At 34.4% G+C, this 18677-nt stretch overlaps 1 protein-coding gene across 1 annotated transcript; it reads right to left on the reverse strand.

Moving 5' to 3' along the window:
- Positions 1–5679: 5679 nt before the first annotated feature.
- On the reverse strand, positions 5680–16462 carry LOC127072421 (tubulin beta-1 chain). Its single transcript, XM_051012883.1, has 2 exons — positions 16236–16462; positions 5680–7101 (listed from the first exon to the last, which is right to left on the reverse strand). The coding sequence occupies exons 1-2, from the start codon at positions 16290–16292 to the stop codon at positions 5815–5817; spliced, it is 1344 nt and encodes a 447-aa protein (XP_050868840.1). The 5' UTR covers positions 16293–16462; the 3' UTR covers positions 5680–5814.
- Between the last annotated feature and the right edge of the window lie 2215 nt (positions 16463–18677).

Genomic DNA, 18677 nt, shown 5'->3' on the forward strand with positions numbered 1-18677 from the left:
GAGAGAGAGAGAGAGAGAGAAGAGAAAAGAGAAAATGAAATTTTTCATTTGAAATAACGAAAGAGTAAATTAAAGGAAGAAATGACAGTAAAATATCTGTAAAATAAATAATAGAATTGTGAGTGAAATTATCAAGTAGTAATATCATCATCAAAGAGGAGAGTAATAGAAAACTGACAACTATATTGATATAAAATGAAAACATAAATATATAAGTTTTCGAATTTTAATTAATAATGTCAATATTATTAAATTATAAATATTTAAAGATTATTATCTTAAATTTGTTAAGTAGAACGAAAAGTAACGTGAAAATGAAATATTTCTTGTCAAATTAATCAATAAAGAAAAAAGAATATGTTATTGTATAATAAAATAAAATAAAGAAGATAGATATGTAATCGTATAACAGAGTAGTCATTATTAGTAAAATTGGAAGCGAAAAGGAATAAAGCCTGGCTTGACTCAATCTTTTCTTGCTACTTCCTCTTGAAACGTCAGAGAGATGTTGGGTGATTCTTCGCTTCCTCGACTCTTAGCTTCTTTTATTCTTACTAGATCTCATTTCCAGAACCAGCAACCGAGATTTCTTTCGTACGTTCGTTCTTAAAATCCTTTCTTCTTTATCGGTTTGATCATTCGGCCGAAAAGGTTTTTCAAAGAAACTTTCTATGTACGTTTCTATGTACATTCTCTTTTCTTCTTTTCTCTCTTTTTTTCTTTTTTCTTTTTGATAATCTTCGTCTTACTTGATCGAACATTAATATCCAGAATATTTTATTATTTAAAGAAAATGTTGCAAAATTTCTTAAAAATAAAAAATCACATATAAAATATACGAACAAACTATTCTTAATATTTGTTAAAATATATCAATGAATCAACAATATAAAATATATCCAAATATCAATAATATAAAATACATATATCATGTATCAATAATTTAGAACATACTAATATATTATTTCTTATATATTATTATAATGAATGATTCATTTGAAAGTGATTCATTCAAATCAATTTTCATATATCATTATAATCAATGATATACTATCTAAATGACGACTCGCTATCGATGTAAACTCTTCTTATCAGAAATGAAACATCTTATCGAAGATACCTGCAATGATTTATGTGACTCAATCTCTTTCCATGAAGTTGTAGATACCTACTGATATACATATATGTAAAATATGATAAACATAGCATCGATGCGTTAATAATCTTAAACGCAAAAAAAAAAGAAAAGAGAAAAAGAAAAAGAGAAATAGAAGGAACGATATATAAAAGTTTAAAGACGAGTTCAAACATTTTATGTCGGCTTCGTGAATTAATGAACGTCATCTTACGATAATGAGTTTACATAGAAAAAAAAAAAAAAAACTATTACTTGTACTCGATTTTTCATAACGATGTTGAAGAAACGAAATTGTCCCTGTATATATCTACCATCGGTGTTGCATCTTATTTCCGTTCGTAAAACAAATAGTATATTTACATTAGATAAGTGCACTAGGCTTTTCTTGACTTTGTTATTCATTTGGGAAAGTAAAAAAAAATAAAGTGAAGTTGACCGCACCACCCGGAAGTTTTATTCGAGGGCTTCGCAATGCGTCGACAGGAAGCGTAACGTGAGCCTGAATTTTTTCCAGAAGCTACCTCCCTCCCTCTCTTTCTCTTTCTCTATCTTTTTTCCCTCTCTTTACTCGACTTCGAGCCGTAATAACAATGAGAGTGGTTTTGAATACGTATTTCCCCTTGGTTCAGCCATCCATTTTGATTGATATGTCCAAAAAAAATTGCTTCTCGTTCGTGACACTCGTAAATTGAACGAATCATTGTTATTCGAGAATACTTAAAAAAAAAAAAACGTATATATCTTCCATTTATTTCTATAATAAATATAATCTACCTTATATTATATATTACGTATAATCAATATAACGTGTATTATATATTATGTATTATATATTATATATAATGAAAAAAATTATATAATTTATATTCATTATAGAAAGTTTAAAATAATATAAATGTGTAAAAGTAATTTTTTGTCTTATCGAAGAAGTTTAACTACGATTAGATTCTTTCGATAATGAATACATTTGTAACTTTTACAATATATATTTTTATTAATGATTAATATAATCCTTGAAATTTGTAGGACACCTTTAAATGTTCTCTTATACCTTAATTTAATCATTATTTAATTCCAATAATATAATGATATTTTTCAATTTAATAAATGTCTTATGTGCTTTTTATCATGATTAAAACTAAACGATATTATTTTTAATAAACAGATATTTTCTATTACACCTGATATTTTCTATTATTTATTTATCTGAATTCTCCTGATCGTTCCTATGAAATTGTATCAAGTACATTGAACTAAACAATTTTGATCTGAAGTTAGTTTTAAAGGGCGAGGCTGGATTATAATCGTTATCTTCGCTTATGAATCACTCTTGAACATACAAGTTGAGACTTCATAAAACGTTCAAATTGTTAAAGAAAAACGAGCTATCGGCACGGAAAAAAGATTAAAAAGAAAAATAAGAGAAGAATCGAGAGTACGAAATGTTACGAAGGCGTTTTATCTTGTGAGTCAGTTCGAAAACAACTTAAGTTGCTCTCTTAGTTTCTTTAAGAACGATAATAATCGAAGACAGAGGATGAAGACGAAGTCGACGATCCTTCTGTCTCCAGCTGTGGTGCTCTCCCGCTGCTCCGAAACCTTTCTATTATTATTGCATTCTCATCTTTGCCCTCCGTTATCTTTAAAACTGTAACTCTTCTAGAGAGTTTCTATCTTGAGTAACAAATATTTATGTCTTGTTACATGTAAAACATCGAAATACGATTACAATTATTTATTTTTGGTAATATATTTTATCTTTGTGAACAAATACTTTCAATATCTACGATCCTTGAAAAACCTTTTAAATTTTCTCCTTTAGCAAGCCAACAAAAAATAAGAAATAAAAAAGAGATAAATTTATATCTCTTAACCACGAACATCGCAACTGTTCATTAAACTGCCAAATTACTTATATTATTAATAATTATATTAATTAATAATTATATTAATTTATGTTAATGTCGTTTAATACACAATAAAATATATATATAATTTTGATAAATAATTTCTGCTTTAATATTTATTTAACAGTCAGAATATTTTTCTTTTCTCGTTTCCTGAAACTAGATCAGACATTATGATTGTCGAAACATACAAATCATTGTTAGCTTTTTTGTCTTAAATGAAGAAAAAGAGGCAAATGAAATATGGTCGATCGATTAAATCGCAAAGTGAATTCGATGATTTCGTATAATAAATAGTTATATTCGTTGTATAAAAGATTTGATTTAATTCGCAAATTGTTTTTTGTAATTAACGAATGGCGTCTTGGCTAGAATCGAATTCGCAAAGCGAAACGAACTTACATGTAGCCGGATGATGAGTCACGCTTACTCCTCTATACGGGGTCGACGTCTCTGCCGCGCTTTGTCAAAGAAGACCGGCTAGCTATAGTAGAAGCCTCGTAGACATTTCGTGCATATTAAATTACTTTCTCGCTTTTGCTTCCTTTTAATCCTTATTTAATTACCCCCTCATGGATTTAGCAAGGAAGCTTTGCAATAATGTAATCTCGTGAAAACCACTTACATGTTGAGCACTTTGTTTTTTTTTATACAAAGAAGATCATAAAAGTATACGTTTTATTTCATCGAATGAATCTCTAAAGAAATTATGAAAAAACGAAGAAAATAAATAAAATATATTATAAAAGGCAAGTGTACTATTAACTGGTACTTTTAGAACCTGCTTTTGATATTATACGATACAAAAATTGTATAATGTTTTATAATATTGTATAATTACTTTTTTCTTTTTTCTTAAATAAATTATGAGAGTAAAATCCTACAAAATTTGTCGAACGTAGTACAAAAATGTTATAAAATCTTATGGGACAATTTTGATACAAAATCTCAATCTATATTTATATATTTAAAATATATATATATATATATATATATATATATATTTAAAAAAGAATAAGCATATAAACAAAGAGAAAAGAAGACAAAGAGCAAATTAAAAATGTTGGAATATCCTAACTACATTGAATTAAGGGTGAGAGATAACTCAATGATCTCAATGAAAGGAAAGAGACTGGAGGCGGTCCAAACGGTAGCAATCTAAAGAGCTCGCCCGTCTTTAACGTTATTTTAAATGTACGTACTCGAAATTCCTCACCACCCACCAGCCTTTCTGGAAAAAGCTACACGTATTCAAGCTCGTTCCTCCAATTCGCAAGAGAAATGTCTTGATTAAAAAATTCACCGTTAATTAAATAAATCTTATTTTAAATTCGTGCATCATCGATTCACGTTCATCACTTCAAGAAATCCTTCTCGACTCTTTGTTTAGAAAAATCGATGACGTTACGACCTGATACTTTAAAATGATCCTTAAAAAATTTTACTTAGGGAGGCTGACAGTGATCTGATTTCTTTGACTAACTGTATATCTTTGATCCGTTACTCTCCAACTCGTAGTCAACATTCCTTCGAAACGATGCCACATTATGCGAACGTTCGGTTAAACCGCAGACGTTGCAGCCTATCGGATCATAAAAAAGAAAAAAAGACTTTTTTTCTATAAATATGGTAGTTATCATCGTTCAAATTTCCCGCGGATTACTTACTCCTTTGGAAAGTAAGAACTGTGTTGATAATAACGTTCGGTCGGTAAAAACGATCGAATATCGCTTAAACTTTTTTTTCCAATTTTAAGATTAATTTAAAGGATATATCTGTAAACCTTATCTAAGTCGATATTTAGATTCTTCATTTCTATTTATAAACGATTCTTTGATACCCAACGACGTAAGATTTTATCGACCTTTCTTAATAATGTTCTTTAAATAATCGATAGAGGGCGAATCGATGCTATGTACGGTTAAACGTAGAATACAAAACTACCATGTGTCTGTATAAAAATTCTTCAATGGCATACAACGTGTCTACGGTAGTAATTTATCAATGAAATGTAGTACTACAAAAAATTTATCAATGATTTATAGTGAATCTACTAAGAAATTTATCAACGAATCGCTGTGGCTGTAGAAAAATTCATCAATGATTTAAAACGTGTCTACGAAGAAGTTTGTCAATGATCGAAACTCTAACAGTAGTAGGAATTGCTTTTTATCGACATTACTGAGCACACAAACGAATAGATCTAAATTATTTAATCGCTGAATATCAATGTAATACGTATCTCAATGTACTATTTAAATCTTATTTCTTTAAATTCGATCGGACAACATGCAACATATCTTTTGAAAAATTCAATCGAAGATGTGTGAAATGAAAGAGGCAGATAATACAAAAGTACGTACTTATATGATAATAATTTATTCAAAAGATGGTGGCTTGCCGCTACAGCGGTTATACACTGGATACAAGACGCGTAGATATAATTATTAGTCGAAAAAAGGATGATAACAAGATTTTGATCTCGTTCGCATATTTGTTCAAAATTGAATTGAATATACCAAAAACTGCGCAGGCATAGAAAGAAAAGGCGCATCTATCTTTTAATTACCGAGTCCCAATCGAAGAAACGAAGTAATTGCTCGTATAAAAGAAATACAAAATAAAGGTAAACGCAAGGAGTTAAGAAGCAAAAAGGGCGGTGTGTTCTTGTTGTACAGGGAACAGGATGAGGATGAGGAAGATGAGGTAATAGATTGGAGAAAGAGAATAAGAGTGGGGAGTGTACGATGACAATTAGGTCTCTCGTATCTAATTCTCGTCGACTTCAGCTTCCTGCTCTTCGTCGAATTCTGCATCTTCGTCGGCGGTGGCTTCTTGGTATTGTTGATATTCCGAAACAAGATCGTTCATATTCGACTCGGCTTCGGTGAATTCCATCTCGTCCATACCTTCGCCAGTATACCAGTGAAGGAAAGCCTTTCTCCTGAACATAGCTGTGAACTGTTCGGAGATACGCTTGAACAATTCCTGAATGGCAGTAGAGTTGCCGATGAAGGTGGCAGACATCTTGAGACCACGAGGTGGGATGTCGCAAACGGCGGTCTTTACGTTGTTTGGAATCCATTCGACGAAGTACGAGCTGTTCTTGTTCTGGATGTTGAGCATTTGTTCGTCGACTTCCTTCATCGACATCCTACCACGGAAGATGGCGGCGACGGTGAGATACCTTCCGTGTCGCGGATCGCAAGCGGCCATCATGTTCTTTGCGTCGAACATCTGTTGGGTGAGTTCAGGTACAGAGAGGGCTCTGTACTGTTGGCTTCCTCTGGACGTTAAAGGTGCGAAACCTGGCATGAAGAAATGTAGACGTGGGAAGGGTACCATGTTCACAGCCAATTTCCTCAGATCAGCATTCAGCTGACCTGGGAACCTAAGGCAGGTGGTGACACCAGACATCGTGAGGGAGACGAGATGGTTCAAGTCGCCGTAGGTAGGTGTCGAGAGTTTCAAGGTACGGAAGCAAATGTCATAAAGGGCTTCGTTATCGATACAGTAGGTCTCGTCGGTATTCTCAACCAGTTGATGAACCGAGAGAGTGGCATTGTAGGGTTCAACGACGGTGTCCGATACCTTAGGCGATGGTACGACCGAATACGTGTTCATAATTCTGTCGGGATATTCTTCGCGGATCTTGGAGATGAGCAGAGTGCCCATACCAGATCCCGTGCCACCACCGAGCGAATGGGTAAGCTGAAATCCTTGAAGACAATCGCAGCTTTCAGCCTCCTTTCTGACTACGTCCAAAACGGAATCGACGAGTTCCGCACCCTCGGTGTAATGACCCTTCGCCCAGTTGTTTCCAGCACCGGACTGACCGAAAACGAAGTTGTCAGGTCTGAAGATTTGTCCGAAAGGTCCGGATCGTACGGAATCCATAGTGCCTGGCTCAAGATCGACGAGGATGGCCCTGGGTACGTATTTACCACCCGATGCCTCATTGTAATAAACGTTGATTCTCTCTAATTGAAGATCAGAGTCACCATGGTAGGTGCCGGTCGGGTCGATGCCATGCTCGTCGCTGATGATTTCCCAAAACTAAAAAGAAAGAAAGAGATAACAGACCTGAATCAATAATTCCAAGATCTTTTGAATATCATTTACATTAATTAATCAATACAGGATTATCCTACATTCACGTATTTATTTTGAATTAAAAATATGATGATAATTTTGTATAACGAGTTGGGTTCAAATCAATGTGAACGTGTCACATTTCAATGTCAACCTAACGAAGCAATCAACGAATTAATACGAATTCTATCTTTCATCGTTTAATGAGAAATAGTATAGGATAAGGTAAAATCTTGCCAAGTTCATCACGTGATCATCCTTTTAAACCTGCATAGAAACGAGGAGAGGAAGTTTCGCGCTAGCTACAGCTTTCTCCTCCTAGCAATTATCTCGGCATCCGTTTTCAGTCTTCCGTAATATCGAGCGACCACGGACGAAGGAAGTTCAACGCTCCCCTTCCCCACCTTTCTCTACTATTCTTTCTCTCTTGTTTCTAAGCGAATAGCTAGCACGTAATTAGCCGTGATAGACGCGTTCCAAGAGATCGTTATTCGTTAAAATCCATCATCGCTTCTCTCCCGAATCAAACACAATATCCTCGAATTGGAGCTAACGAACATCAAAGAAGCTCGAAACCTCGTCGGCAACTACCGATACGCTTGATGTCTCTCCCGTTCATGTTACCACCGAAGGAAGAAGACCCACTCGTACGTTCTTTCTTGTATCGGAAAAATGGAAAGAAGGTAGTATGTGTGCTAACTCAATGGAACACGGCTTCTGCCTTTTCGATCTTTTTCTTCTTTATTTGCGTTTCTTTCAAACCGTTAACTTTTTAACTAGGCCATTTCTTAATCGTAAAATTCAAAAATAGAATATCTCTGATAACGACAAATTACGTACGAGGCATTAAAAAGTAAAATTTGTTTATACACTCGGTCTCATTAATTTACACCAATTGCTCTGCTTGAAAATCTTTCTTTGAAGATCTTTTGAATATTATTTACATTAATTAATTAATATAGGATTATCCTACATTCACGTATTTATTTTGAACGTGATGATAAGTTTGTAATGAGTTGTTCGAATCGATGTTAACGTGTCATTTGAATGTCAACGAGACGAAGCAATGAAAATATTTGTAATAATATCACAAAAATGATTGGACATTGTTGGCAAGGGATCCACTAGGCATACAGCTAGCTAGCTAACTAGCCAGCCAGCCAGGCAACTCTTCTCTATTCCTCCCCACTTTGTCGTCGGTTCAAAGACCTCGACGGTATATTTCTGGAAATCGACGTGCGTGGAACGCGACGCACGAGAGGAACGTGAACGTCGCGATTCTCTTAGAGCAATGTTAGAGAGATACGAGTGTGCGTTATCGTTTGTCTGTTCAATAACAAGAGCATAGCCACCAAGAAATGTGTTATCATAGGTCTGGTCGAACCTTTTTCTGAATTTTAATATTGTGAACTAAGGTAGACTTATCGAGTGCAAAGATTAATCTGTAGTAGCGACAGATAAGAATTAATATTTTATTCGTTCTTTTGATTTCTATAAATTTACATATAGAAACAATACGTATGATACAACATATTGATTCTACTATATTATCGATGATCCGAATTTATAATTCGTCAAATTTTATACGATCATTTATAACTTTGACGCAACATATCTCATACATCTATATATGAATTTGGTAATCATGATAATAGCTTATAAAAAAAATATCAGATTGATTTACTCTATTTTCTTTAACATTTTAGTTTCCTAAAAGATTCAAAAATGTTAACTCTTTGACCATTTCTATAATCCTTATATCTTATCTCTTTCGTTGAATACAGATATAAAATTCTAGCAATACTATCACGAAGACTATCACAAAGCATTGTCCTATCTACCATATACTTTTAAACCTATTATTTTTACCTTCATATCGAAATTACAGACATATAATATATATCAATATACTGTAATATACACATATATATATTTATACTCGATGACTATCAACCAAACACGCAATTCGACATTCTATTCCGCGTTCGAATAACATCTGATCAACGTTACACCGCAAAGTGGCTTGTGTATCGATGAAACAACGTTGAAAGGATAACTCGTAAAGAGCAGAATTGCATGAAAGGAATGGAGCCAGGTCTTACGTAAGCGACCCTAAGACGGCAGCTACCAGGTGCCCTTAACCGACTCGGAGAGTAGGCGATAGAGATTGCATATAGACGGACAGACAGAGAGAGAAAGAGAGAGAAAGAGAAAAAGAGAAACAGAGAAAGAGAGAAAGAGAGAGAGACAGAAAACGAGCCCCGTTTGCCTTCGAAGACGTCCTACATGGAAACACGACGGGTGTATTAAGCGGTGACCATATAAGAACAACGTTGGTGGGAAGCTAAGATCAGTCAAGCCTACCTTCTCTCTCTCTCTCTCTTTCTGTTTACTCCCACCCAAGAGAATTGTTGGCCGAGATATATACATGCACGTAAGCCCGGTTAGTAGCAAATATCGTTGATAGAAAGGAGAGAAAAAGAGAAAGAGAGAGAGAGAGAGAGAGAGAGAGAGAGAGAGAGAGAGAGAGAGATGAGTCACCAATGTCACCGCTATATATAGAAATGATGACCGTAAAACCGACATGGGTGAACAATTACCATAAGCCATGATCGAAAAGCATTTTATGCATTACGTACATACATAGATAAATGTACGTACGTATATTATACTTGTATATTGCACGTATGCACGTACAGATCAATGCATGGTCGTTTCCGAAAGCTTTTCGTAACTCATTGCCTCGATTCGCTTCAATCGCTATCTCCCCAGAAATATGTGTCACTCCGTCAAGCAGAACCACTCGTTGTTGTCGGACTCTTGCGGTTTATGGGCACGAACGAAAAATTCTTTTTTCTTTTTTTTTCTATATATTTTTTTTTTAGCGTTCACGCGACAATCTTTATTTTTTATTTTACTTGAAAAGTGAAGTAGAACAAAAAAAAAAATTATCAAAGGATCGATCGTTCGTTCGATATAAAAGTTTTATTTATCTCGACGATGAGTAATAAGCTTTTAATTCTTATTCCTTCGTTTAATTTCATTTAATGAAAAATGTATTTGTGAATGAATTTGAAGAAAACAACGACGTAATCAAAGACACTTCTTCTTATCGAGATCTCCAAGAATCACTTAGTAATGGAACGTTCGATAAATTTACCTCGACGTGTGTTTAATACACGTAATACACGATTCCAATGGCCTTTCCGATTTAAAGTAGAGGCGTCGTAAAAGAGCTTAGAAAAATCTTTTCGTGCTTCCGCTTAGAAAGTCGCTGCTACTCGTCAAATGACAGACACATCATTTAGGAACGTTGCCAGATGGGAAGCGAGATGGATTCTTGACCCAGGAAACTCGTGAATGAGGACAGAATCTTGGTAGTTGTGTGAAATAGCAATTTCAACTTTTTCCAGCAGTGCTTTCAAATCCGGCCTTTTCATATCAAACACGAAATGAGTTTCATCGACAATTTCTATCTCTACCACTACGACGTGTGGTTTGACATTTATGAAATGTTATGCAAGCCGTCAAGGAGTTCTATAAAAGCTGCGGTCGTGTCTATAAATAGAAATAAATCTAACACGTTTATTCGTCTTTTTCCCTTTACGACTATACACTTTAATTCTAACCGAAGCAAACAATAACGTACATTGTTATTCTTCTATAAAACTTCCTTATATTCGAACGGATTCAACGTCAGCAATATTGCATCGAAACCGGTTTAAATTATTGACTTATTCTCTAACAAGTTTTCTTGTGATATTCATGACTTCGATAACGTAGCATGTTATTTAAAGATTTTCTTTTCTTACTAACGTGCGTGTGTGTATGTGTGACGTTCAAAATTCAAAAATATATATACGTGAAAAATATTTATACAAAATAGAATAAAACAATAAAATTGATATCGATGATATTAAATGTCTGTTGAGATTTATATTATAACGAAATTACGAAATAAATGAGACTGAAAGTAATGGTTATTTAATATTAAGATTATTAAATTAATTTATATAGGTCAAGCATCTAATTAATAATTATATCTGCTGCGGGTAATTATGTAACGGTAAATTTGTAATATCCTCAAATAAATATTTCAAAAATACTTGAAATTCGGAGTGTAATATATAGATACAAACTCAAAAGTATAATATATAGATACGAATTTATTAAGTTTGTGTTAAAAACTTATAAATTGGAATTTGATCGCTATTTATATACAGTTTCGACATATATGTATTTATAAATGCTATCACATAAAATTGTATATAAATATGAACAAACTGACTATTGGAATGTGGTAATTACTACACTAGCTTTTGGTAGTATACTTCTCGTCATAAATTAGAAATGGATAAAAAGGATCTAAGGTATGTTTCTATTTTACAATTTTAAGAAAAATAAATCCTTACGATTGTTTTGTTATAATGGAATTGGTGCGATTATTATTTTAGTCAATGAAGAAAAGAAAACTAAGAAGGGCTAAGTAAAGAATAGTTTAAATACAAGTAAGGGATTACGACGAGTAAGGATTATTATGGGGTATAATGGTATTATGGAGAGGGACCCTTCGAAACTTTTATGAACAGCTGTTCCCGTCCATAAATTCTACTCATAAAGATCGATCCGTTCGAGACACAAAGGAAAAGGCTAGTACTGGAAAATATTACAAAGAATTTTACATGTATATTACCAACACCTCTTCTCCTTACATAAATTAGAAAAATTAAATAAATAAATAAATAAATAAGAAATATATATTCATTTTTTTCCATCTCATTTATTTCGTGATTTTATTATAAACATTTCAATAGATACTTGATAATTATGATTTCAAATTATTTATGGTATTATTATTTCTTTTTTCATGATTATTTTTAAGATTGATCGAATTGTTCTACATTTATATTTACGTATATATATATATATATATATGGAAAAACAAAAACTAACATTTGAGAAAAATAAAATAATGTTTCATTGTCGAAGTTGCAAACGACCTAATCTCTATACACAATCATATTTTTAATTAATAAATATATTATTATATCATATTATAACAATATAATAAAAAAAATATTTTTTTACTACAGAATACAGATATATATATATATATATATATATATATATATATATATATATAATTAAATTTAACACACAAAAATGTAGTAAAAAATTAAATCGAAAGAAACGTCGTCAAGATTAAATGAAAAATTATAAAATTATATTTTATCGTAAACGATGATGAAAGAAGACGTAGTAAATTATCGTCCTTAATGACCTCTTCTTCGTTAACAGCTATACCGAAAACTAAGCTCGAGTTTATCGATCGGCCAGCAAGCGAACATTTCGAGAACGTCTTGAGAACGTTTCAAAAACGTTTCTATGCGATAAAAAGAAATATTACGAGGGTTCTTCATAAAAACTAGGGCGCTCGTAAAAAGAAAAAAAAAAAGAAAAGGAAAAAGAAAAAATCGGAGATATCAACGGGTCTAACGTTGAAAGTTCAATGAAGTTTCGATAACCACACAATTTCATTGGAAATTAATGCAAGCTCTCAAACAATATGAGCATTAATTTTCTCGTTTAAGATATCGTTTGTAACTTATCGTCACAACTCGTTGAAACTATGCAATCCACAAAGTTTAAAACCTCGATAAATAAACGAAATGAACTTATTAAACGAAAACGCTGATAACTGTTCCATCATTATACTTTCAAGATACTATGAAAAATTATGATCTTTCTTTATGGTAGGGTCAACGTTCAAAGATAGAAAGATAGAAAGAAAGGGACGACTTGGATCGATCGAAACGGGATGATAGCGTGTTGCGTGCTTCTCTAAGTTACAGAGTTACATTCTCTTGCGCTTGCTCGAATTCCACACCCTTGAATTATGTCCTTCACCGAAATTCATCTTCTACGAGGAAGAAAGAAAATTCCAATACAATACCTTCATTGAAATATTTATTACTAATCACTCTCTTTTCTTTCCTGAATTCTTTAGATTATCTTTTTTCTTTAATTATAAATATTCCTTTTCCAATTTTCGTTCCTCTCGCAATAAAAACTTTACATTATGAAACAATTAATAAAAACAAATTTTTTTATAATTATACTATTTCACAATTATATGGGAAATATTAATTCAATGAAAATATAGTTATCTTCATCCATATCGTGAATTATTTTTAAATTGATTTCACGTGAATAAAAATAATCGACGAAATGTTATTAAAAATTTCAAGAAAAATTTATCCCGATAATCTCTGAAAAATGTTATTTTAGAAGGATTTGCTGATGAATTCCTGATATTTAAAAGAGTAAATCTCGTTGACGAAAAGCTCAGGAGAGTACGTTCACGATCGATACACCTGGCCGTAACCAGGAGGGTCGTTGGCAACGCGGGGCAGCTTGAAACGGGGCGAGGCTGTCGTTTCAAAGGAAAGAGGGGAGAGAAAGAGTGAGAGGGGAAGAGAACATGGCGAGAGAGGACGAGTCTCTTCGCTTTATTTGGCTGAGACTCGATGTCCTTGGCGAGTGAAAAGATTTATAGTCAATGACTGTACAAGCCAATGCTGATTGCACAAGATTCTCTCGTTCTATTTTCTTTTTTTTTTCACAACTTTTTCCATTTATTCTCACGTTGTACTTAACTTTCGCAAATATTCTTTCTAGGTACGATGAAAAATCGATAATGGCCGCGAACTCGAGGACGTTGACTCGATAAGGCGGCCTTGAAAGCTATGGGAGCGAGACGATGATCGACCAATTCGTCCCAGTCGATGAGTTTGATGTTTTTTTTTTCTACTAAACAAGATCCTAATCTTCTAATCGATTTCGACAATATATCGTCAGTTTCAATCTCATAACATCGACATTTTACCTTTCTTTTTTTTTATTCCATTAACAGAGCATGGATTTGTTCTTTTTTTGTCTCTATTTTTTTTTTATATATAAACATAATATTAAACAAGTTATATTACCCTACGACACAAGATCGTGACAAATACTTATAAGAACAAGGCTTACTTAATTACATAGATATCGCATTACTTCATCGACAAGTCGCGTGTCATTCTATAATACAAAGGAAAGACACTCGGTAATACCCCGGTGTAATTCAAGATGAATTCGTGTTACGTTATTTTCTTTAGGATTGGAAAGAAAAGATAGAAATAGAATAGACAACTAGGCGAAGAATTTTTTTTTATGGAAATTACTGAATTCCAGGAAGTGGACGAATAGTTCTCTATATTTCTCTCTCTCTCTCTCTCTTTCTCTTTACTACATTTTGGTAGACACCCACCACGCCTAAGAATAATTTTTGAGGGAGCGAGAAAGCAAGAAAAGAGAGGACGACCGTAACCTCGACGAACTCGCAGCTGCCTTAAAAAAAAAAGAAAAGAAATAGAATAAAGAAATTTAAATATAAAAGGATTCGAAAAAATTGCGATAAAGTTTCAGCTGTTCGTTTTTGTTTTTCCTTTCAATATCTCGTCGACAAAAATCAACTTTCTCTTTCTCTCTCTTTCTTTTATTTCCTCTTTAGGATCGATAAAATTGTCGACTCCGAAACGAAATTTTATTTAACAAAGAGTTTAATATAACGGATCGATAATGAAAATGACTAGAATTTATAGCAACCTTTCCAAACCATGCCCATAATTGTATCGATCGAAAAAAATTATAGCGTTCGATTATTGCCAGCAAGAAACAAACGATGAAGACGTGAGACCACAAATATTTCTTTCTACTGGAGAACGAAACGAAATAATGAAGCTGAAACAAAACTGTCTCGTTGAAAGGAAAAAAGAAGAAGAAAAAAAGAAACTCAAATAAGAAAACGTTAGATTCAACATTATTGCTTAACGAACGTAAGTAGTGAATAAAAAAGAAGAAAGAAAGGGAGAAGGGGAGAGGGAGAGAGAGAAAGAGAGATAGAGATTCTTGAAAAGAGAACAAAGGGAGATATTCGTCGAGAAAAAGAAATTGAAAGAAAATCTTCAACTCTCTTCTGAGGAAAAAAAAGAAAAAGAAGTAGTACGGGCGTGGGAGCGAGAGAGAGAGAGAGAGAGAGAGAGAGAGAGAGAGGACGATGATGCGCGCGCAACCGTTCGATGCCGGCGCTGTTCGGCGAGTTCGGAGAGAACGAATTCCTATGAGCGAGGACGAGCCACACCCAGACTCCCGATGTTCTCGATTTTGTTTTCTTTTTATTAATTTTTGTCCTCTCCTTATTTTCTCCTCTCTTCGAAAATCTCTGAAAAAGCGATGATGTATTCTTTTTCTTAAATATCCATGCAAAGATCAAGTTGGTACGTTAATCAACGCCAAAAAATGGCGTCACTGACGCGTGGACGCCGTTCGAAAAGTGCGGGATGAGAGGTGGGGTGAAAAGAAAAAAACCGTTAGAGACTTATGCCGGCCGGCCGGCCGGCAAGCGAGCAACCCAGCTACAGCTTGGCAAGCAAGCGGTGTTCCTATTCGTCGTCGCCATGACAGGTCTTCGACCGTTGTAGACCCAAAGTGCCGCCTTTGATAAAGACTCGATTTCTTTGAACGCGTCCTTTCTTGTTTCAATCATCTTCGAACGCGTTTCAAATTTTTCAATACGATATGACAAGTAGGAAACAATAGGAATGAACTTTTCAAAAGTGTTAAATCGATACGTACAGAAATTACATGTTCCACGCATTCTTAATACGAACATGGCGACCGCGCCAATTTGTAGTTTTTTTTTCTCTCTCTCTCTCTCTCTCTCTTTTTCATTCTCTCTCTCTCTCTCTATTTCTCCCTCTCTCTTTTTCTTTCTTTCTTACACATGGTCGTAACTACTTCGAATTTAACTTGTGAATCACTTTTCTTACAACATATGACTTCCCATCCTTTTTTCTCAATTAAACGAAACGAATATCGATTTAGAATAAATGCAAGTATCTATATAGAAACGAAAGAGAAAGAGAGAGAGAAAGAGAGAGAAAGAAAGAGAGAGAAAGAGAGAGAAAGAAAGAGAGAGAAAGGGAGAGAGGGGGAGAGAGAGAGAGAGAGACAGATAGATAAAAAAATGTTCGTCTTATTCTCCACCTTCTACATACCTTTGCGCCAATTTGGTTTCCGCACTGGCCAGCCTGAATATGTACGATTTCCCTCATGTTTGCTGTGGCGGTGATGTACCTTACGGACGTCCGCTTGAATTCGATATATATGTAATATTACGTGTGGCGTTATCGATAACGACGGCAACGTACTGCGGCGAAGAGTGATGCACGATCTGTGTGACGCGTCACGAGAGCCCAGAAACGAATAATGCGCTGGTAGCGGCGTCCGTTAGAGATTTTCAAGCCTCCGTAAAGTAAATGGTGGGGAGAGGAGAGACGCACGCGAGCTTGCTTCCTATTGGTTGACGACCATTTGCCGAAGCGTTCTCCCCACTATTACGCGATCAGAACGCGACGCGGCGGCGACGCGCGACGTTGCCACTTTTTCTTCCTCTCCGTCGTCGTCGACGGCTTCTCGCCTCTGCGACGCGTCTATCTCTCTCTCTCTCTCTCTCTCTCTCTCTCTCTCTCACTCTTTCTCTCCCTCTCTCTTTTCTTTTTCATTGCACGTTTCTCTCTCTTTTTCTTTCTCTCTCTCTCTTTCACTCGTGCCTTGGCCGTCGTTGATTCGCCAAGAGCCCAGCCGATCCTGCGTGCTCGCTTGGCGCATCGACGTCGATCGTCTTCCTCACCGTCTTTCTGAAGTTAGGAACGGCCGGAAGAGGGCTGGCTTGATTCGATGCGGAAGCGATACCGTCGATGCGACGGGAACAACGATTTCAGTACTCTTTTTCTAAGTAACAACTTTAGTTTATACTTTGTACTATGTATCGTAAATTGTGGATATATATTTATATATATACATATATATATATATATATATATATGTACTTATATTCATATACGTAGATTCTCTCTCTCTCTCTCTTTCTCTCTCTCCGTATACGTATGTAATACATGGTGCAAGAGGAAACGTGTGTAGGTCGTCCATTCGTGGATTCGTCGAACGTGTATCTGGCCGCGTTCACTCTCCCACTTCCTATAGATGCGATTACTTCGGCAAGTATTTTAAGTGGCTCTTGGGATGCATTCTGATGATATGGGATGTTCCTTCGAGAATAACTTGCTGGACCATCGAATAAATTTTTATCGAGTGAATATGAAAGCCTTTCATCCTATTCAAGAGAGTCTAGATATTGTTTCAATCAAATTCTTATCTTACGAACGATGAATTTTTCCAAGGCAATCTATCTATCGAATTAAAAATACAAATTTGAGAGTCTATGTAGAGATATGTATATTAAAAGCGAATGGTATGCCAAGATTTGTACTATTTCGAGTGCAAGAAACGTTCGTAACGAACGATGTTGCTTTTTTAAGACATTCGTATAAATGCAAGCAGGATATACATACCTAATGTATCAAAACATGTACCAAAATGAAAGTTCATACAACAATATTCTCCTGGCGAGAATATTTTTTCTCTTGTTTTGTTTTGTTTTTTCTTTTGAAATACGAGTTATCACAGTTAAGAAATATCTATCTCGAACGAATTAATCTCGTACCATGTCCTTTATATCTCGAGTTCGTACGCGTCGAGATCGTCCGATTTGCATCTGATTCTCCACGTCTCATGTAATATACATAGATACATACATATATATGCACATACATACATATATTCCACGCTTCGTTTTCGATGCGATCGGAGATGCGGCGATCGAATTTCAATATGCTGTATTCTTTTTAGTCAAGAAAGTTGATACTCCTAATGTTAGTTCTACAATACACACAACATCTTTGAATTTCATTCATCCATTTATCGAGTAACTACTATCTCCTCGCAATGAATTATCAACATATTTCTCAACGTGTGTCTCTAATCTAAACACTCCGAATCGTCGTTATATAAAAGAAAAGAAAATGTTCATTTTTTATGATATTCGACTTTCTACAAAAAAGAAAGAGAGAGAGAGAGAGAGAAATCTCATTGTAAATGAATCACAAAAAAGATGTCTCATCGTTCGAATTAGCGATATAAAATACATTATCGTACAGTTAGTGTATGCGTATAACATAAACAGTCTCTTTAAAACTTATATAATAGCTGTTTACCTTTTACGAACGGTCCCCGTATCTTCGTGGCTATCTCGAGTCAAAAGTAACGTGTTCGTAAGCGCGAATCCTCTTAAGAAATCTCCCTGTTTGTTTGTTCGTACCTACATACTCGAATGATTACGTAAAATCTTTCTTGCATGGAGGGTAGATTCGTTCATTGATGACAAAGAAGTGTGGAAGGTATTTAAAATCTAATAAAGAATCTTTTCATTCAGTTAAGAAGATTCGGGTTACTTATTTTGCATTTTTTTTTGTAGTACGTTTATCTTCTTAGATTAGATTTAGTTTTTTCTGTTTAATTTTTATTTTTATCAAGTTTAGTCTATGTAAAACGATTATGTATTAGTGATTTGTATATGTGATTGAACAATGATATGTATG

Source organism: Vespula vulgaris, chromosome 1 (genome assembly GCF_905475345.1).
Source record: "Vespula vulgaris chromosome 1, iyVesVulg1.1, whole genome shotgun sequence".
NCBI lineage: Eukaryota > Metazoa > Arthropoda > Insecta > Hymenoptera > Vespidae > Vespula > Vespula vulgaris.

Excerpts from the sequence above, each read along its gene's own strand:
- LOC127072421 (XM_051012883.1), bottom strand. The coding sequence starts at position 16,292 with ATGAGGGAAATCGTACATATTCAGGCTGGCCAGTGCGGAAACCAAATT. Across the intron at positions 7,102-16,235 it reads GAAACCAAATTGGCGCAAAG|TTTTGGGAAATCATCAGCGA; the intron begins GTATGTAGAAGG and ends CTTTCTTTTTAG.